At 43.3% G+C, this 22896-nt stretch overlaps 1 protein-coding gene across 4 annotated transcripts in view; it reads right to left on the bottom strand.

Annotated features, from left to right (window-relative positions):
- Nucleotides 1-13263: 13263 nt before the first annotated feature.
- Nucleotides 13264-22896, bottom strand: part of tbc1d30 (TBC1 domain family, member 30) — a 25900-nt gene continuing 16267 nt past the window's right edge. For 2 of the 4 annotated variants that reach the window (XM_042078375.1, XM_042078377.1), the window contains 4 exons: nt 22517-22653; nt 19476-19691; nt 19019-19078; nt 13264-14924 (listed from right to left, as the gene is read on the bottom strand). In XM_042078375.1, the coding sequence (XP_041934309.1) occupies nt 13798-14924; nt 19019-19078; nt 19476-19691; nt 22517-22653 (1540 nt within the window). In that variant the 3' untranslated portion in view covers nt 13264-13797. The remainder of the gene's footprint in view (nt 14925-19018; nt 19079-19475; nt 19692-22516; nt 22654-22896) is intronic. The other 2 variants (XM_042078376.1, XM_042078378.1) reach the window with 1 other exon arrangement.

The following is a 22896-nucleotide window of genomic DNA, read 5'->3' as shown; positions in this document are numbered from 1 at the left end:
CAGCGTGTGTTGTTGCGAACTATTTGTTTCTCAGCAAAAGCCATGATGAAACGGTAACAAATAGGCTATAGCCTAGGCTATGTAGGCTAAAGAGTCATATCGTGGGGAGTTTATTGTGTCGGTGCGCTGCGCGTCGGGGTCTGGTTCGCCCTGTCGGGACCTATCTCCCGACAATGACTGGCGTTCTATACTGTACATTATCCCTTACTTATAAAGTGTGTGTGAGAGTGTTTATACATTGTTTGTGACTGCATGTCAGATCTTTCAAAATGAAAATATTGAGTGAAACATTCTAGGTGTGTGTAGAGAAGAGAGAGAATGAGAGAGAGAGAGAGAGAGAGAGAGAGAGAGAGAGAAAGAGAAGTGTGTGTAAAAGAGAATTAGGTGAGGGAACAGATGGGGGCCTTTAAAATGTAGCCTGACTTCTGGAAGAGGTTTTCACTTCTCTAGTCTCTGGCACAAACACACATGACAAGCAAGCTGTCCTCTCAGGCAACTTTAACTTTGTGAACCTAAATAATGTTCCTCATGTGTGTGTGTGTGTGTGTGTGTGTGTGTTTGTGTGTGTGTGTGCGCGTGCACATCTGTGTGTGTGTGTGTTTGTGTATGTGTGTGTGTGTGTGTGCGCATCTGTGAGTATGTGTGTGTGTGCACGTGCACATCTGTGCGTGTGTGTATGTGTGTGTGTGTGTCAGGGTGTGTGTGTAGGGTCAGTCATCGTTTCCATCTCTCTTGCTCCATGTCCCTCTCTCCTTCCCTCCGCTCCGCATGGCCAGAGAGTGATGAGGAATAATCCATTAGGAAGTGTGTGTGTGTGTGTGTGTGTGTGTGTGTGTGTGTGTGAAGTGTGTGTGGCTTTTAATCACGCACAGTCATGCACGCATGGATTACGACACCAGATTAAGACGCATGCACGTCCGTTCACTCTTTCAAATGATGCGTGTGAGCACAGAACCACTGGAGCTGTATGTTCCGCCGGATGGAACCCTTAGAACCCATCAGAGCGCAGCAGAGGGATCAGTGGACGGGATTATGATTGGGTGATGTCACCATGTGCACAACATATCATTAACACCTTAGGAAAGGGTTGATGGATAGATAGATAGATAGATAGATCTAGAAAGAAAGACCTGGGAAAGGTTGGATGAATGATGAAAAGGTAAAAGTATGAACATATTGATTGATGGATAAATGAATGAACAGATTAATGGATGGATAGACGGAATGGTGCATTTGGATGTAACGTCTTTGTGAGTGTGTGGAGTGGATCCATTTCCTCCCCTTTGGCTTTGACAGTCATCACTGAAACAACATGTAGCTTATGGATAATGTTTACATAAGAGCTCTTCAAACAGGAGAGTTTCCGCTTCCTGGACAGGGTCACTAAGGGTCACCATAAAGGCGGTGACCTTGAGAGTGTAATTCAGCACTCCTCAGACTAATCCTGCATTAAGTGTTATTTGCTGACTGTCCGTCATCTGATAGACCACATTTATAAAGGATAGGAATCATTTTATCAGTCTGTAGAGAGGCCAGTATGGGATAGATAGGGATGACCTTTAACATAGAAACGATGTACTGTATGTGAATTTCATTGACGTCGATCATCATTGACGGATACACAGCACGCCTACTGCTGACCTTGTTTCGAAGGAGTTCCATGTTTGTAGTGGAAAACCGTTTATTTTTATTTTTATTTAAAAAAAAAAAAAACTGGGTTCCATAAGATGTGACGGACATGAGGACTGAGTGGTTTTCACATTAATGCTGCGCACCCAGATGCTGGCATGAGGAAAGAGAAAGGGGATGGAGGGGAGGGGGAGGAAGAGAAGGAGGAGGAGGAAGATGAGGGGGAGGAAGAGGAGGAGAAGGAGGCAGAGGAGGAAGAAGATGAGGGGGAGGAGGGGTCCAGGGCTGGGAACATGGCCAAAGAGAGCTCAGACCAGAACACAGAGTCAGGCAGGGCAGACACTGACCTTTAACCCTGAGGGACTTGGGCACACACACACACACACACTCACGCACGCATGCGCACACACACACGCACACGTTCTTGAGGATTTAGAAAGTAAAGGGAACAATAATCTAGATTCTCAAAGGTTCAAAATCTAAAAGGCACATTAATCTAGAATGTCGATGGTTCAGAATCTAAAAAGCACAAATATAGAAATCTCAAAATTCATAATCTGGAGGGCACGATAATCTAGAATCTCAAAGTTCATAATCTGAAGGGCAAAATAATCTAGAATCTAAAAGGGTCAGAATCTACAGGTGTGGGTATATTCTTACCAAACCCCTCACAATATGGCTCTCCCATCTGATGTTCTAAAACAGATCTATTTGAGCTTTATTCGTCCTGTCCTGGAGTATGCTAGCCCAGTCTGGAGAGGGACTAACAAAAGGCCTCAGTCTCTGAGGAGCTAGAGCGGGTGCAGCAACGTTGCTGTAGGATAATTGGAATCTCATCCTCCTCTTTTCCCACCCTCAGTGACAGGTAGGGCTGTAACGATATATGATTCGAAACCGAAATCGCGACATTCATATCCACGATACTGTGTCGCGGTGTGAAAAGGCAGAATCGCGACACACCCTTTCTAGTGTTTCACGCAGTGCTTTGCAGCTTAGGCGGCCGAAAAAGCAACCCACATCTCCCGCTTTACTTATCGGTAGTCTACGTTGTCCAAAAACAAATAAATAAATAATAATTTCATACCTCTCCTTGCTTTCATTGTAGACTATGTGTGCAATTTTACCAAACAGTATAGAAGTAAACCCCCTCTCCTTGCCCCACTCTCTCTCGCTCTCCCTCCCTCTCACTCTCCCTCCCTCTCCTGCTCAATGAACACGCGACTTAAACTAGACTGCATTTCCGGCGGGAACTGCGAAAGTGTGCTTGCCCTGGTCTTGTTTAAAACTCTTGCATTGAAGTTGACTGATCATCTCAATACCAACGTTTCCCAAAAGGGCCTGTCCCAAGGAGAACAAGTATTACCTTGAAACTTAAACACACATGGGGAAACTGAACAGTCCAATAAGTAGACTATGATAGGCTAAGCTAGCCAACTATGCTACTTTGTTTACAATATTTCCAGGCTTCAACCAGACAGCTGAATTAAAGAGGTAGAGTTGTAATAAAAAATAGTAGGCCTAGGCTATAGGCTAATCTGCATAAAGTGTGCTGTCATAAATATCAGTCATTCAGAAAAATATTTATATATCAGGATATAAAATAATAGATATATTATATTGTAATCCTCTGGTGTTCTAATCTAAAGGAGGCTATTAAAATGTTATTTAATAAAATGTCTAGCCCCCCCCCCAAAAAAAAGGAAAAAAATAATCGAGATTCGTATCGAACCGTGGGTCAAAAATCGTGATACAAACCGAATCGTGAGGTTGGTGTATCGTTACAGCCCTAGTGACAGGTGTGACAAAGCCACCCTGCATATACTTACCAACACACTTAAGGACACTTCCTCCACCTTGCATATACTTACCAACACACTTAAGGACACTTCCTCCACCCTGCATATGTTTCTCACTAGGACTTCTATAACTGTCTACTCATTGAGAAGACATAGGGAACTGGTTACATCCAGGAGGAGAACCAAAAAACATCAACTCTCTTTTATCCCACGTGCTCTTAAACTGTACTATAAGTCATTTTATACTTACTGAACTTGTCCTCTTGATAATTTTAGCTTGTTATATATATGCCCTTATTTATGAGTTTTACTATGCTGTTTGACTAAATTCAGGACTGTAAAAACACTACCCTTTTCTAATGATTCTGCCATGTCAAACCAATAAATGAAATCTGAAATCTAAAATCATGTGATATTGTTTAAGTAAACAACTAACAAAACGCATTGTGTTCTAATCACTCAGACCACTTGCTGAGATGGTCAAGGACGCATGTGACCACATGTGTGTTATATTGTAAACGCTAATGCATTCTGATGCATCCCAGACCTTGGGACCTCTAATGAACTGAGGATTGGGGGGCAGCCATCGCCTACTGGTTAGCGCTTCGGACTTGTAACCGGAGGGTTGCCGGTTTGAACCCCGACCAGTAGGAACGGCTGAAGTGCCCTTGACGAGGCACTTAACCCCTCACTGCTCCCCGAGCGCCGCTGTAGCAGGCAGCTCACTGCGTCGGATTAGTGTGTGCTTCACCTCACTGTGTGTTCACTGTGTGCTGAGTGTGTTTCACTAATTCACGGATTGGGATAAATGCAGAGACCAAATTTCCCTCACGGAATCAAACGAGTATATATACTTAAACTATACTATACTATACTGAATGTCACATTGGCTGTAACGAAATCTGAACACAAGTGGTCAGCAACGTCTATATGTAAAAGGCGACACCCAAAACACATTCTAAAAACAAAATGATGTAGCACTCAAACCAAAGGTATAGAATCTAAAGGGCACATTAACAAGCACCTACACTCCCTGAGAAAAAGCAGAATATCCATGCGCTGATGTTAAAGGTGCTCTAAGCGATGCCACGCAATTTTTAGGCTAAAACATTTTATGTCACTTACTGCAAACATCACCTAACCAACCGCTAGCTGTCTGTGTCCTGAACACTGTAAAAAAACGCGATCTCTGTAGACAGCCCAGGCTCCAAAAATGGCAACAAAAACAACCTGGGCAAACCCATGAAAACATAACAAACTGTTTCAGCAAATCACAGACGAGATGCGCGTTTAGAAGAGTTTCAATGGCACGGGAGCAGCACGGGAGGGAGGGGGAGGAAGTAGCAAGCTAGCTCTCTGTTTTGTTTGAAAGTCACCAGAAGTGACGTTACCCAGCATTGCTTAGAGCACCTTTAAGTCTTTCACTTTACTGATGCTGTATACCACCGATACACACACACCCAACCTTGACCTATGTCAACCTCAACGAAAGCAATTTAACATTGTTTACATCATTCACACTGACCCTCTGTGAATTACATCACACACTACTGTTATGTTGTATGCTATGGCGATGCAATATACAGTATAGTATAATCACCACATTACTCTAGATAGCAGGAAAGCCACGGACCCCATGAGAAATCAGACGTTTGCATACGCTCAAGCAAAGCATGGCCTGATGCCAGGTCATAACAGGGATGTCTGCCCCGTCGATCAGAGCTCTATATTCGGGCATGGCAGTCCCTTGGGAAGCCCACAACCAGCCCTTTCTCACAAATGCTCGGTGAGGCATAAATCTCATGCGAATGACACATCAGGGTTTGTTTTAGCTAAAAACAGTTTTTAGGAGGGAACCGTTGAACGCAGACAGCAGACCCCTGCGACCCTAGCAGATGCTGAATTAAACAAACACTCAAACTAGGAAAAACATCCACGATCGCATTCCGCCAACAAGGGGGTGGCAACATGGATCCCTTGACAAAAGAGCTGTTGCTCCTTCACTTCATTAAGTCCTCCTGAAATGTCTGAAATGTCTCCGATTGCTGGCATGTTCAGAGGCTCCGAGCTGGAGTCTGCGCCCCATGAATCAAGCGCCCCCCCCCTCTCCTACTACACACAGTGGAGGAAATACAGAGGCCATTAGTCAGTCTGGGCTTCTCACTGATGGTCACTGCTGAAGAATCCTGTTACTGTAGGCCCACTGAAAACATGGTCATGACACATTCAGGGAGTCGGACTTATAATGGAAGGGTGGCCGGTTCAATCCCTAACTGGTAGGAAGTATGTGGGTGGGGGGAGTGATTAAAACAGTTTTCCCACATCCACATCCATGGATGAGGTGCCCTTGAGCAAGGCACCTAACCCCCAACTGCTCCCCTGCGGGCGCCGGATTAAGGGCTGCCCACTGCTCTGTAGGTGTGCTCCTAGTTAGTGTGGGCTCCCAGCTCACTGCTCTAAGTGTGTGTATGAATGTGCACACTACTCCCGCTCATCTAACAGGAGTGCTTCTCATGCACTATAGGCATGCTCACCAATCAGAAGTGCTGTTCTTCTCATGCACTATAGGCATGCTCACCAATCAGAAGTGCTGTTCCTCTCATGCACTAGGCATGCTCACCAATCAGAAGTGCTGTTCTTTTCATGCACTAGGCACGCTCACCATTCAGAAGTGCTGTTCTTCTTATGCACTAGGCACGCTCACCAATCAGAAGTGTTGTTCTTTTCATGCACTAGGCACGCTCACCAATCAGAAGTGCTGTTCTTCTCATGCACTAGGCATGCTCACCAATCAAAAGTGGCCCAACTTAAAAAGTTAATTATTTGGAATACTGAACTGAAACTTGACATAAAAACTATATCACAAATCGAACCGCAATATCTGTCAGAAAAATCGCAATGAGATACAGTATTTTCTCAAATCATGCTGTCCTAGTTTGCCACCCAGTTATACCAAAGTCTTTTTAGGCAATTCCCTCCACTCGGCGGCCATATTGCAACGCTTTTTGGGCACTTATCGGGCATCTATTTCAGCAGAAACGCGCCTGTGCAAGGCTTCACGACACCAACCTTGCTCCAGCGGCGAGATCACAACACATGATTGGTACAATGTATTCACAACACACCACATGATTGGCACTATGTATTCCCATGTCTACTTTTTTGCCGCGGAATATGTGTAGACAACTGCCATATTGCCGTTACAAACTAACCACATTCATTTCTAAGGAGGATTTTTTGAGAGCTGTGTCTCCTCATTAGAACGTCTCTGGTTATACACTGTGTCAGCATCTTGAATCTTGTAGACAATACATATTTTCTCCACAGTATGGATGAATCATATGCCTTAGTTAGTGTGTAAATGTGCATTAATGTGTAAATCTATGGGTACAATCTACAGGAAGAGAGACAGTTGCAACTTCTATACAAAAATCTACAACTACAACTACAGGGGGAAAAATATGAATTGAAACAACACACAGATGTATGTCTCCCTCTAGTGGATGAACCATGACATTCACATGCACACAACACATGATATACAACATGTTTATGATTGAGTGTATGGCATACAGTTAAGTGTGTGATTGACTGGGAATTCAATAGTAATGACTAAATTGGTCTCTCAGTAAGAAACCTCCATGCCTGTTTGGGGTGCTAGCAGGGTTCTGTTTAAAGTTAATTTGGCATGATGACTGGATTAATCCAAAGAGACAAAAAGAAAACAAAGTGTTGTTTGTGCAAAGTTCATATGTTTTCAGATTTGGGACGATGTCCAGCATCAGTTTTTAATTTACATCTTGCAGTGGGAGTAGAGTTCGTAGGCCTTATAAAATAAACACCAGTCATTCCAATGACGCCAGCGTAAATAAGATGCCAAATCCAATCATCTTTTCCTTTAGTTATTTATTGCTTCATGTGTAGTGGGATCTCAGGCTTGGCTTCGGTGACCCACCTCACGGTATTATGAAGCTCTTTCTTCTCCGAGCTTGACTTTATGCATGGGATGGTGCAGTGTAGGCTGGTTGCTTCGGCTTGCGGTTTTGGCGATTCACATTCATTATAAGGGTGATTTAAAACGCCCTATACTCCTCATCCTCTCCTCCCCTCTTCCTCTCCTCCCCTCTCTCTCTCCTTCCCTCTTCCCACACAATGGTGGCCACATATGGTGCACCATATTACATTCTCTCACTCTCTCTCTCCCAGTACCAGATGTTAAGTTGATGAAAAGCTAATGGCTAAGACTCTCTCTCTCTCTCTCTCTTTCTCTGTGTGTGTGTTAGGGCTGCAGCTATCGATTCTTTTTGTAATCGATTAATCTAGCACTTTATCGATCGATTAATCGGATACATTTTTTTTTGCATTTTTAAACAACCAAAACAAATAATGCATAACGAAAATGACATGGCTGTAAAATGATCAAGCAATTGGCACAGAGGTATTTATTCTAACTCCAACATTTGGCTCCAAAACTAAGCCAGTGCCAACAATATAATAATGTTCAAAATGTTCTCTGTAAAATATCAGCCTCTTGTGCGTGACTTAGCTGGGCTAACAAAGCTGTCCATACTATGTTGTGAAGTGCTGGGAGGGAGAAGAGGGAAAGCAATTTAATGTATTAATATGCACAATAAGTTTTATGCTGTAATCTAGACCTGACATCAAAGTAAATATCTGTTTTATGTAGATTTCTACACCTGCAACATTTACCATTAGGCTACTAAAAAATAGCCCACCATTAGGCTACTAAAAGGGGTGAGCCCAGAGCCATATAAAGGTAGAGTTGCGACAATGGGTGTTCAAAATTCGTTAAGGTCACGTGGTTCATGTAAACTTCAAAAAGTTCCCGGAAGTGATTGACAATGGATTAGAATGCATTAAACAAGCTACTGTTCAATGAGAGACAGAGCCACAATTTTGGGACAGACAATAAATGCATTGATATACAATATTTATAACACAGTGTAATTATTGTGTAAACTGTGTAGTTATCCTACCATTACAACAATATTAAATTAAATCCCAGACCGTAGCCTGCTAAATATCGGAAGGTGACCTTTTTTTCTCGCTTTTACGTATGTTAATTTCTGTACAAAGCCAAGACGGGAGATTCTTTAGAAAACGCAGTAGCACCCACCCCATAAGTGTAGCCTAGGCCTATCTAAATTATCGTTATAAAAAAAATGACCTAGTACGTGACTCAAGAGCTGTAGGCTAAACAGTGTTTTTGAGACTGCGTGTAGCCTACAAAAGCGCATGGAGATTTTAATTTTTCAACGAGAAACTGTAACACAGCTAGTCTAAGTCTAACATTAACTTGTTTGAGTTTTCTCCCCAACGTTTTCTCTGGTAGTTCTTCACTGATCTGAGATAATGAGCGAACTACCTTAACTAGCTAGCGTCTCGGGAGAATAAAAAAAAAAAGTTTAAAAGTTTTCATCTCTCCAATGTAATGGTGGGCATGTTAAGTTAACCGTAGCATTACCTACACAGTAACCCCATGGTAATGCGATGCGAGTGATCATAATAACATATAAAACGTTATATAGTCCTTGATAAATAACCAGCTATGAACTCATAAACAACAGCATTTTGTCACCGTTTGTCATTCACCGTGCTGTGAATACAGCATTAAGATGCTAGGCTAAAGAATTGAGATTCAGAGAACTTGGTTGTGCTCATCCTGTCAGAAAATAGCAATTTGATCAGTGATCATGCATCATATCAGCGCAATCTTGGTTTGAAACTGGTTTCTGTGGATGGGCTTACACGATCCTTCACTGGGCTAGTGCCTGCTGTGTTAATATGACTGTGCTGATGCTAAGCTGCAGCTCCCTCAAATCTATAGGTTCTCATGCATATTAGGCTAGCTTTTGCCAATGAAAATGAACGCAACATAAAAAAATAAAAAAAAAAAACAGTAGGCCTAGGCTACTGCTGCTAACTGAAGAAACGTTTACGTTACTGTAAGGAAATTATTATTATTGTATAACCATTTGTGTAAGCAGAAATATTGTTGTGCTGAGTTCTAAGAACAGAGAGTTCAAGTTAAATGTTGTTGTGCTGAGTTCTAAGAACAGAGAGTACAAGTTAAGTGTGCAGACAGACAGGAACTGCACCCATCTCATGTCTAGCTTTCCAAAAATGGGGGGGGGGGGGGGGGGGGGTCAGTGTTTATAACGGAGCTGTGTTTGCATATTTAATACGTTTCATACACGTGTTTCAACACTGAATTTCGATCGTTGCTTTTACTTTACCATTACCTTACGCATGCCACTTATGTATCCACCAGCTGCCTGCCTGCAGCCTACTTCCAAAACTCCAAAGCTGCTTGCTGTCAGATTTGGTTCCGAGGGAACAAGTTCAGTGTATCAACAACACTCAATAACAGTTTATGTGATGTGTTAATCAATTAAATTCAACAGCTAGTTCTGGAGGCCATTCATCTAGCCCGCTTCCTTACGACGAGACTCAGGCTGCACCCACTTCCTTATTTGGGTTGCCAGGTTTTAGCCTATGACAAAACGGTTGAAATTGAAACTAAGTGATCGTGTATGTGTAGGGTGTATTTCATACACAATCTGGCAACCTGAATGCATCAATGATTTTAAAATGAAGTTTGATGGCCATGCAAATTACTGGAGTTTTCCGGGAGAAATAACAAAACGGGAGGGTGCTGGGAGATGACCTTGAAATACGGGAGAAACACGGGAAAAACTGGAGTGTTGACAGGCCCTGTCTGTGTGTGTGGGTGGGTGAGGTAAGAGTATGTCACAATGAAGTCGCTATGCCTTGCTTTCTATTTTCTGTGTGCATATGTACAATAAAAGACACAGCTTTTGGGCTGCAGAGTCAGAGACTGATGGTGTGAGGAATTCTTCCTTACATTAGCAGGCTCTTGGTACCAGAGTTTGTGGGCAAAGCCATACTACGTGTTGTGGTTCTTGTATGTTGGGGTTAAATTCCCTGACAGTTACCAACAATGTTAACAACAAACTCAGCTTCACTGCTGCAAACAAAGTTGGCTATATGCTTCGCCATATAACGAACCAGCTAGCCTTGTGATAACAAAATCTTTACCTTTTGTTTAGTCCACTGAAAGTTATCCACATATCAAACGATTAAATACACAGTTATGGAGGAATTGTTTTGGGGAAGCAGTTGCACTATATCCCACTTTTGCTACCTTTAAGCCACTTAAATCCATAGCCTAGATGAGCGTTACAACTTGACGTGATGGTGAAGCTAAATGCCCAAGAAACGTCACGTCAAGTTGCCTACTAAACGCAAAAACTTAATGACAGCTTGTTCGTGGTGGTGTGCTGCCTAATTGAAATGGGATAGGCAAGTATCTTATATTCGGCTATTACGTGTGGCACATTTATTGGGCTTTTAGCCTCTTTTAATTTAGGCCTATTTGATGTTGAACTGATATGACTGAGCAGCAGAAAAGTCATAGTCGATACATCGTTTATTATTATAATTAGGCTCTTGTGATAGCCTACTATTACTTTACTACTATTACTGTTATTATTATTATTATTCGGATGAGGCAAAGGAATGTAAATCTGAGTCTGAAATGTTGGCTACAAACAGTCTATACTGCTGTAACTGCACTGTTGCTATTATTAATTGTTAACTTCCGGGAACTATTTGAGGCTTCCATTAGCTGCCATTGTTTGAAAAAAATGGAACAGGCGTCAATGGAGTTGTCGCAACTCTACCTTTATATGGCTCTGGGTGAGCCTATTTGCTATGGTAACCTAGCAACCTGTGTGTGTGCGCGCACGCGTGCGGTGCGTGAGGGAAGATGAAGGTGCATGCATGTGTGTATGACGCCCCTGATCCACTAGCACGCGATGCGAATTCCCCAAATCGCGACGCTACCCTCCATGAAGACGCTTTGATGGGCGTCCCCTTTTGTAGATGTGTGGTAACGGCAGGGCAAGAGTAGGTAGCCTAGTAAACAACCAAACAAAATGTTTCCCTCCACTATTTTGAAATTACCGAGGGAAAGTCACATCTATAAATTAGTTTGCAATTTGGGCGGACATTTCAATCATGAAGTTATCCATGTAGGATTCTAGCCACACATCATACAAACACGGAAATGTAGACACTGCTATGATTATTTTTTCTCATCTGACATATTTCTGTACGTTGGCGGTAACCACACTACCGGAAAATTAGGTTTTGTTTAGGCTACGTGATGATGGACCTCCCCTGCGTTTTGCTCTACGATACTCGCCTCGCGATGGACGGATTCATTTGCATAAAGTTGGGGATTGCTGAACTTTTTGACGCGCCACAGCCACAGCACTCGTCGCACCGCATACCCAGAGTCCTATGCGGGTGCGGAATTCGCTTCTCATAGAAATGAATAGGGATACTGCGTCGCGGTGTTCGCATCGCATGCTAGTGGATCAGGGGCGTAAGAAGGGGTTCTTTTTTAGGCATACTGTCTTGCAATTGAACGTGAATAAGTTTACTAATTAAAAACATCAAAGCTAAACATTATATCACGACATCGCTACAAATACAGTATGTGATTAAAATCACCCAACATCAATGTAGGCTATAGGCTACGTAGATAGATGATAGATAGGCTAGATAGATTGATAGATAGCCTACTTTATTGACGCTTGGTGAAACAGCATGGAGTGGATGTTTTCAGTTCAGATGCTTGTTCTTTTCCTTTTTGAGTATGTAATGATCCCAAAACTTTACTTAAAAAATGTAGACATTCTCTGCCATTTATGGCCATCGTGACTCCGCCATCGCGCTAGCTGAATTCAGAATGCATCACGATTCACGCGCTGGTGGTGTGCTTCCTGAACAACGGTCGTGTGGAACAATCAGATCCCTGCGCGTATAGTGCGCGTCATAGGAATTTAACGAGGCTTCGAGGCAGGGGTTTTGCCTCGAGTAATTTTTGTAATCGAGTTATTCGAGTGAATCAATGAATCGTTTCAGCCCTAGTGTGTGTGTGTGTGTGTATTTGTGGCAATGTCATATTTTATGGATTACTTTGGCAAAACAAGTGCCTCTTTCTCATGCCATTGAAACAACTTGTGAATTACAGAGTGTGCAAGGAATGGGATGAAAGAGAGAAAGAGAGAAATATAAAGGGATGAAAGAAGGATGAGAGATGTATAACACTTTTGTGTGTGCTTCAGCATGCATGTATCTATGGGAGAGGGTGTGTGTGAGAGTGTATGAGAGAGAGATGTAATCTTATGTGCGTCAACACACAAGTACAGCCCTCATTTACACCTCCCTTCACCACATTCAGATCTTGTGGTTGGGAAAAATACTCTCCCTTCGTTCCTAACGCCAGTTGTCTACACATATCCCACCCCTTCCAGTAAGTAACTAACTGCATTTTTATCCTTTTAGGCCTTATTTTAATAATTTGGGGGAATACTTAATATTGTTCAATTCAGATTTAAACACAGATTCGCCTGATGTGATTTTTATGTCTTATGACCTCCCTTATGTATCTATCTATCCTTATGCCTACCCATTCACTTGAATAAGAAAATAGCCTACCGATAACTGCCCAAAGTGGGTTACCAAGATGGACGCTGTGTGGGGGGACCCTCTGCATTGTTATTCCTCATTGTTGTAAAAGCTTGTAAGTTGAATGTTTTTCCTCATTGTTGTACTAGCTTGTAAGTTGAATGTTTTTCCTCATTGTTGTACTAGCTTGTAAGTTGAATGTTATTCCTCATTGTTGTAATAGCTTGTAAATTGAATGTTATTCGTCACTGTTGTAAATCATTAGTAAGTTGTGAATAAAAGTAAATGGAATGTAGAAAAAGTGTCACACCAGCCCATCTCAGGTGCATGGATTTTGGCCCAGAGGGTTTATTTCATACAATTTAACACCATGTAGAAAATCAACAGGAAAAGAAAACAATTGTGAGAAAGTGGAATTGAATGTCCCTCCTGGGCACCCGTAGCTGTGCCCAACCCGCTCCGGGGTGGGATGTGCATATCTCTTAACATTTTTTATTTTATCAGCAAAACAGAGTTACAGCTGAATATCCGCAGTATGTTTTGGTCAATAAAGTACACAACTCCACTCCCTTTGTGTGTGTGTGTGTGTGTGTGTGTATGTGTATGTTAATGTGCATGTATGCACATTAACATACAATTGCGTATGTGTGTGTGAGAAAGAGAGAGTGAGCTGAAGTCCAGTGCTTCTTCATATAGGACATCTAAGTCCCTGAGTCTTGCTTGTGTTAGCAAAGGGTTGTTTATCTGAAGTGAACAAAAAAAGGAACAAAAAAAAAACTTTACACACAGAGAAATACACAAAGGGAGAGAGAGAGAGAGAGAGAGAGAGAGAGAGAGAGAGAGGGACTGCTCACTATCGCCTCCTGGTGGAGATGGCGCTGCTGCTGCTGCTCATGCGGCTCATGCCTTTGGTCATCTGGGGGAAGTGCACGGTGGGCGTGCGCGACGTTGGGCCGTACAGACCCAAGTTCCGGGCCGCCGCGGACTTCCTGGGCGCCTTGACGCAGGGGAAGGGGGAGAAGGGCACTGCTGGGGACGGCGGCTGCTGCTGCTGGTACTTAGACAGCCCCCCAGGGGTGGAAGCGGAGGTGGTCAACCTCCTGGTGGGGCAGGAGATGGACGACTCGGAGCTGGAGGAGTCCAAAACGGGCCGGGACCGCCCTGAGGCGGGCCGCAGGGGAAGGGACGGAGTTGGTGTTACTGGCTCCTGGTTTGGCGTTCTGGAAAGTTCTGGGTCTGTTTCTGCCGTTGGAGTTGGGGTTGGGGTTGATGTTGGTGTGGAGGTGCTGGAGGGAGTTCTGCAGGGTTCTGGTTCCGAGTCTGGTTCCAGCTCCAGAGAGGCCAGACGTTGTTCCACCAGTTTGGTCGGGGTCTTGTCCTCATCCTCTTCTTCCTCCTCCTCTCCTAATCCCTCCACACCCTCCAGTGTGGAGTCGTGCGAGGAGATTTCTGTCACCTCCTCATCCTCCTCCTCTTCAGAGAGCTCCCCCTGGACCACCTCTTTTACATCCATCCCTCCCATCTCTGTCTCACATTTCCTCTCCTCCTCCTCTTTCATCTCCTCCTCCTTCATATCTCCCTCCTCCTCCTCTTCCTCCTCCTCTGCTGCTGTTGCCGGAGACCCAGGTGAGTCTGTTGACGTTGAGGCTGTCGTTGCCGTGGCTACCCCCTCATCCTCTTCTTTGTCTGCATCCTCGGGGTCGTCGAAATCCAGCTGGGCCCGAGCCCTGGCCACGTTCCGCCGGTGTGTCCGCACGTGAGCTCGCCACGGCGACTGGAGGCGGCTCCGCACCACCACCTCATCCAGCGGGGTAGACTGGCCCTGGGGGGTCCCCCCTCCATGCGGACCCCCACCCCCAACCAGGCTGCTCCTAGGACTCCGTGTCGGGGCTCCTCGAGGCCTCTTCCCCAGCAGGAGGTGGTTGACCACGGGCCCTGGGTGCACCTGGGAGGCCAGGACGCTGGTGGCTGGACACTTATCTGACGGACAGAGGGCAGAAACAGAAACATGATTATGAGTGAGCGTAGGGAGAGGCGAGGGAAGGTGCAGGAACAGTAGGATGGAGAGAGATGGACAGCAGCAGATGGAAAAGAGATTGGGGAAGATGAGAGACAAGAGGCCCGTTTACATTGGTTTTTAGAATGTGTCTCGGGTGATCCGATCTCAAGTGGTCCGTTCTAAATGCAAGTGTAAACAATCACATTGGAGAGATGGATAGCAGTAGATGAAAGAGAGATGGGAGAAGAGAGAGACAAAGAAAGAGAGATATGGTCATATTTGGAGAGAGTGTAATAGAGAAAACAGTGAAGGAGAAAGAGAGAAAAAAGACTGAAGGAAAGAGAAAATAACCTTAGAATCATTATCTTTATTATCCAATCATATGGAAATTAATCTTTGGGCAAGAGAAAGATAGACAGCGCGTACAAATGAAGAGAAGCAATATGATAGAGAGGAAAAAACCTGAGCAGGAGTCCTTGTGACTGCATCTAGGATTCACCCAATAAGCTCTTCAGAATCAGATGATTGATGTCAACCATACCCAATCATAGTGAGCCGGAATGATTGAGGCCACACACTTTACCTCCAACTGTTAGCCACACACCACGGAACTGCTCTGCAGTACATCAAATCCTTCAGAATGTTCTCCCAGTGGAGTCATCAAATATGTACGTAGCGCCTTGCCAGTTTGTTAGCGAGACCTGAGAGCGCTTTGGCACTGGAATGCAGACTCCAACGGGAAATTTATTCTGCGGCTTTTTAAAATAATAAATCTCAATTTATAACACTGACATATTGTTTATGTAGAAGCACCTCATGTTCCAATGATTTATTGATCTAACGTTACAGACACGTTGCATTTGTCTCGTTTTAAGCCTCTTGGTTCTAATTTCAATTCCAAATATTAGAGCACACAATCACATTGCGGAGAATTACATAAATGTGTTTATCTGTATTAAGGAGATTTTAATGAGAACTGACTGATGGGGATGCCACTATTCCCTAGGCTGGGTGAACTCAGCCTGATCTGACGGCGGTTTATTTTCCACCCTGCAGCTCTGGCTGGAAACCTGTACTGTACATCTCTTTCTCCTGCTTCCGTTACACTTTTGCAGGGGCCAATTACAAACTGGCTTATCCACCTGGCGCGCTATTGGCAGGTTTAAAACGATGACGATAGCGCTCTGCAAACGTCACCCGGTTCGTTGGTCAGATTGGTGAATGACTATCCAATTGCGTACAGAGTCATTTGAACTATGCCAGTTGATTATGCCTCTTGTGCAGTAGAAAATACATAGCGGACTCCCCAGACTAATGTTCAATCTTAAAAGATTGAGCTTGGTCTGGTGAAAGCAGGACTAGTTATTCCCAACAAGCCCCTGCAATGGCATACATGCATCAGCAACTCATGAGTTTAAGCTGAATGGCTGCCAGAGTTTACAGCTACCTGAGGAATACCTTCCAGTTTGAGCCATTCTAAAATTATAGAGTAAATCTCTCTGCAATCAATTAACCAATCAAGTGATCAATCAATCAATCAATCAATCAACTAATCAACCAAGCAAGGTCCAACTTCTCTGCAATCATAGATTCAATTTATAAGCCAATCAATCATTCAAATCATACATCATCCAAACCACCAGACATTTCAAAGGAAAAACAGAAATGAAAGAACTAAGCCTTGTTTACGCTCAACGGTAAAAACAGATACAGATACGGACAGAGGCTTCGTCCATTCTCCGCACCAATTTCATCCGTTCACTTCAAGCTTACGAATACGTACGAAACGACTCAACGTATGAAACAAACATCCATTTATGTATGAAAAGGGAGCATAATCGTGGCTTTAGTCGGGTCTAAGTTCACACTTTAAAACTGCCCAAAGGAGAGTACACCAAGGTCCATGTCTAATCGCCATGTGATCATGCTGGGACCAGCACACAGTGGTAAAAAGGATAGAAAGTGGACTGCACACCTTGCAAAGTTGTGCTGTTATTTCACAAAGTACAAGTCCATATAAATCAGAAAAAATAGTGCAACATTGCTCACTTAAGAAACGGCACCTGATTATATCCCGGTCACCACTTACATATCGATCACCACTGTGATAAACAATCCACAGAGAAACCCAGAAAACTACTGCAGCAGTCACCCCTCATACCTGTGCAACCCCTAAATGAAACCCTACATTGGGTCCCACTTTATATCAAGTGCTCTTATCATTATACAATTCAAATAAGTCATAAACATATTGTTACGTACACGTACCTCACCCTAAATCTAACTAACTGTAGCCCAAGGGCCATACTGAAATAATAATAAAAAAATCAAAAAATCAAAAAATCAAAAAAAAAAAAATCACTGTGCTTGTCAATGATAGATTTTTGTTATGAAAGATTGAAATTATCTAAATGATCTAATTGTCACAATGAATTAACTAGGAAAAGATGACTACAAGGTTGAGATGACTTCATATATTGTGCATAGCATACTAGGTTAACACCTTTTCATATATAGGGCATACTAGGTTAAACTTGTATGTTTAACCTAGGTTAAACTTGGGTGTACTTTGGAGTGGGTAAGACTGTTTTTAGTGGCAGGCTAACACATACTGATGACTTGCGCTAGCCTAGCACCTGCGAACTCTGCAATTAGGACCACTCTATATAGTGCATACTAGGTTAACATCTCCTCATATGGCATACTATTGTAGGTTAGGGCCACTCTATATAGTGCATACTAGGTTAGGACCACTCTATATAGTGCAGGGGTGGGCAACTAATTTCCCCAAGGGGCCAAATGACAAACTGGGACTGTTAAGGAGGGCCGGACCCAAAATACCGAACTCAAGTCTGAACTTAATTCTGTCCAATTCTATTCTGTTCTTGTATAACAGTAAGTAAATCATATGGTTTTGTTTACTACTCGTAAGAACAGATGAAAATGTGAGGGAGACAAAGGAAAAACAGCAATAGGCTATTTAATCTATGTCCAGTATTTAATCCTCATTCTCGAAAATTATTTTTTGACATTGACATTTTTTTTCAGTTTTCAAAGACTGATATAAAAAAGTACTACAATATCTATATAATTAGGCTAGGCCATGAAAATGTGAAAGAGTCAGTACAACCATAGGCCTGTGTCACCATTTCATCAACACTCAGCAATATTTCATCATTAAATCATTATCATCATTAAATTAACTCTATGCAGAATTAGACTATGAAAATGTGGAGCAGACAATAGTAGGCTGTCATTAGTTAATCAACATGCACAAAGAAAACTATTTTAAAAATGTAGGCTATGTTTTTGCTTTAACTTTATGCACAAAACTGTGATTGGTCAACTCGCCCTGTGTGTTGAGCCGGCTGCTTCAAGCAACCTGTGGGTAGTAGCATCATACTAGTTCTCTAACATAAGCTTTGCAAATAAACTCAGACATATTTTGGTTACAATGACGGGGTTATCCGAATGTAAACTATCTATCTGCCAGTAACGTTTTGAAATTAACACTTCGTATCGCCAACAAACAGCAGGAGTTCGTTCTGACAACCTTTGCGGTGGTGAGCGACGCAAACATAAGAGACACAAAACTTTGAAAGGTTTACGCCGACTTACGCCGACTGTTTCAACGCAGAAGCATAAATTCTATTCACCAGCACATCAGTGAGGGCGTTTACATCGTATGCATCCACGCACAAATGTATGGGCGTACAAATAGCAGTCGCTTTCAAAATAAAAGCAACGATATTGATTTGCGTGCATTATCTCTATGCTAGGCTCTTGACTATTGTTCTTTCACGGACCTTACGCGGGCCGGACAGGGAAAGCCCACGGGCCGGATGTGGCCCGCGGGCCGTATGTTGCCCATGTATGATATAGTGTATACTAGGTTAGGACCACTCTATATAGTGCATACTAGGTTAGGACCACTCTATATAGTGCATACTAGGTTAAGAACACTTTCTATAGTGTATTAGTAGGTTAACACCGGGTCACATTTAGTACGTACTAGGATAAGAGCACTTGATATATTGTGGGGCCCTTGATTGTGTTAGTACGCTGGGCATAATACCATTGCTCCTGGGAGCGGAGGGTTCATAGGAGGCCCCAGACAGAGCCTCAGGACCAGGACCTGAGGAAGACATCACGTGCATTTACACATACATACTGTACATACATACATACATATATGTATTCACACATACACACATACTGTACACACTGACTGAATGACTGATAATGACTGATTTTTTTTATTATTGTGTTACATGCTCCAAATGTAAAGCACTTTGAGCTGCATTCTGTGTATAAAAAGGTGCTATACAAATAAAGCTTATTATTATTATTATTATAATAATAGCACACACACACACATATATAAATACATAAACACACACGTGTGTGTGTGTGTGTGTGTTTCCACATGTGTGTGTGTACAACAGGAAATAAGTTGATTGTGCAAACATTTGCCAGTGTAGATGAGCATGACTTCCTTGAGCTTGCATGTGAATTCAGGTGTATTCGCTCACCTGTTCTTATGTAGAGCAAGTTGGCCTGTTGCTGCTGTCGTCTCTTGATGCGCGAGTACTGCTTCCTGAGCGCGTTGATGTCGGTGCTCATGCGCTCCAGCATCATGCTGTTGATGGCCGCCTGGTGTTCCGCCCGGCCTGACCCCGCCGCCCCCACCGCGCCCGGGGACATCTCCGCCATGTTGCTGCTGCGGGGAGTCTGATCGCCATGCTGGTCTGGAGAGAGAGAAGGAGGGAGAGAGAGAGAGAGAGCGGGAGAGAGGAGGGAGAGAGAGAGATGGAGGGGGGAGACAGAGAAAAAGAGTAAGGGAGAGAGAGAGAGAGAGAGAGAGAGAGAGAGAGAGAGAGAGTGTGTGTTAGTGTGTGTATGTTAGGGGAGGGGGTGGAGTGTGCGGTGCCGGTGGGTGTGTGTATGTGTGAGTGTGTGTGTGTGTGTGTGCTCTCATGTTTTATTATTCTCCATAGTCCATGTCAATTGTTATTATTATTTCTATTAATATTAATTGCTAATTCTTTTGATGTAACTACTGCTTTGGCTACATTGTAACACTCACAGTCATGCCAATAAAGCTCATTGAATTGAATTGAATTGAGAGAGAGAGAGAGAGAGAGAGAGAGAAAGGAGGGGGGGGTGGAGAAATGGGGAGAGAGAGGGGAAGATCAATGGAGTACCCAAGAAAAGGAGAAAAATGGAGAGAAAGAGAGGGAGAGAGAGATTAAGAGACAGAGAGAAGGAAATAAAGAGAAGACAAAGGGAAATAAACAGAGAAAAGAGAGATAGAGAGGAGAGGAAGTGATGGCAAAAGAGAGACGGAGAAAAAGAGAGGAATAAGAGAAACTATATGGAAAGGATAAATGAATAGATGGATCAAACGAATGAACGATGGATCAAAAGAGAGATTGAGAGACAGAATAACGTAGAGTAATCCCAAGCTTTAGGGTTTACTGGTCATTTCTGGTCATCTTACATTTTTCTGCTTTTTCTACATGTCTTAGAAGTGAAAGACCTTTAAAAGTCCTTGCAGACAGTGGTTCCATAATCCTATGAAGCCAGTGACCTTTTGTACCACCTTAAAAAAACATCAACCTATTAATAAAATGCCAACCCATCCTAAAAACCCAGCGGCGCTTCAAGGCTTCCCACCCTGAGATCCCACCCTGGCCGTGAGAAGATCACCTCCGTGACGAGGCAGCCCAAATCCTGCCTGACAGTTATCTCTCCGAGTTCCCCCAATGGCCTGAGGTGGACAGGAATTAGTGTCTGACCTCTGACCTCCCAGGCTGCGTTCTCTGGACTTAGGCCCTCACCGTCAGCTGAAGCTCTGGGGTTTGAGATTCCGGCTAATTAAAGCTCGGTGACCCGGCGCATTTCTTGTAAAAACATCATGACTGGATTTGAATTAATCTGCCAACTTGGACAAGGATGAAAGAGATCTCACGAGACCTGGAGTCTGTATTGTCCAACTAATCATGTGCTTTCTTGAAAACAAACACACACACACACACACACGCACACACAGCACTACACAAACTCATGCATGCTCAACCACAGACACTTTTAATCCTTCACAGGATATTAAATTATTTCAATGTGTACTGGGGCTATACTGTTTATCAAAGTTCACCCACTAACTCACAGGCCCAGAGGAGTTATTTTTTATTTGAGGAGTTAATTTGCAGATAAGCGACTTTTAATGCATGTATATTAAGTAATATCAATCCAAGTAAAATTGCACTGTTTTGATTTGATTCATTTCACTTAATCAAAACAACCCAACTGCAGTTTGATTGATATGACCATTAGAATGCACAGTTAAAAAAACATGATCTTTGAAAATGTCTAAAAATGGAGATATCTGTTTTTGCAAATTAAATCCTCAAGAATAAATTATTCAGAGGACAGATCTTTTTGTCATACAACTGAGGACTGCCCACGCTATCCATGCCCTTCAGCAGCACAGTCGCCATGGGAATAGCCCCTGGCATGTAGCCAGAGAGGAAGTGGGCGACAGAGAACAGGAAAAGGAGGGATCTGTGAGAGGCACAGGGGATCCCTTTGAGCTACTGAGTGCACACACACACATATTTATAACCACTGTGTTCATGGGTTCCACAGAGAATTACATTTAGTAAAATGTCTTACATTTCTAAGACTAAAACTAAAGCTAAAGCTCCCTCCCTCCCTCCAAGGGGCCCCCTCATTTCCTTCACTCACCCTTTATCAATTTCAGATAAGCCATTTAGAGCTGCTGTGTCCTTTACAGAGCACACACACTCACACACACACACACTTTATAGACAAGAGACTGTAAAACTCCACAGATGGAGCACGCTGAACATGCAGGCCTATTCTGAGGTGTCATTAATTTTAGCCAAAACCTGTAGGGATCCAGATCTGATGCCGATCGGCTGCCTATTGTGCTGTATTGCAATGTCTTCATGTAGTAGACTTGTGTACTGGTATTTTTTGTTTGACCTCGTCAGGCCAGGTGGAGCTATGGGATCATCACATAATTAATTTGGCAGACACTTTTATCCAAAGCAACTTACTAATGTCAATAATGACAAGGGCCAGTCCCCCCAGAGCAACTCAGGGCTAGAAACCTTCCTCAAGGGCACAATCAAACCCACAAGTTTGCTGGCTAATGCATGCTAGCCCAGCTCTTTAGCCATTACGCTACTACTGCATGCTAGCCCAGCTCTTTAGCCATTACGCTACTACTGCATGCTAGCCCAGCTCTTTAGCCACTACGCTACCATGGCCACACATCACTGCAAGATGTTCAGCCTGAGGTCAAAACCTAAATTTCACTCATTTGACTTTACTATACATTACGTTATGTTACGTTACGATACTTTATATTACATTACGTTACCTCTTCAGGTCAAGTAGTGATACAATAACATCACTGCCGGAGAGATGATCAGCTTGAATTCAAAACTCCGAACCAGACGTTGCGAGTCTGTTGCTAAATCTTACTTATTTCACTTTATGTTACTTTCCCCTTCATGTTTCCGTATCCACACTGCGCTGCACATACCTTTGAGGTTCCTCTGGTACCGCTGCAGCTCCGGAGCCAGGAAGCCACCCAGTGGGCCCAGACAACCCAGAGCCGTAACCAGGGAGTCTTCATCATCCATGTCAGCATCATCATCACTCTCCAGGCCACCAGGACTACTACAGAACACACACACACATACACACACACACACATACATACATACAGAGAAACACACACACACACACACAAATATACATACAGAGAAACACACACACACACACACACAAATATACATACAGAGAAACACACGCATATACACATGCACACACACACAGAGAGAGAGAGAGAGAGAGAGAGAGAGAGAGAGAGAGAGAGAGAGAGAGAGAGAGAGAGAGAGAGAGAGAGAGAGAGAGAGAGAG

This window comes from Alosa sapidissima, chromosome 22 (genome assembly GCF_018492685.1).
Source record: "Alosa sapidissima isolate fAloSap1 chromosome 22, fAloSap1.pri, whole genome shotgun sequence".
In the NCBI taxonomy this organism is placed as follows: Eukaryota; Metazoa; Chordata; class Actinopteri; order Clupeiformes; family Clupeidae; genus Alosa; species Alosa sapidissima.
Note: the sequence above shows the minus strand (reverse complement) of the source record. Positions and strands in the feature narration are given on the sequence as shown.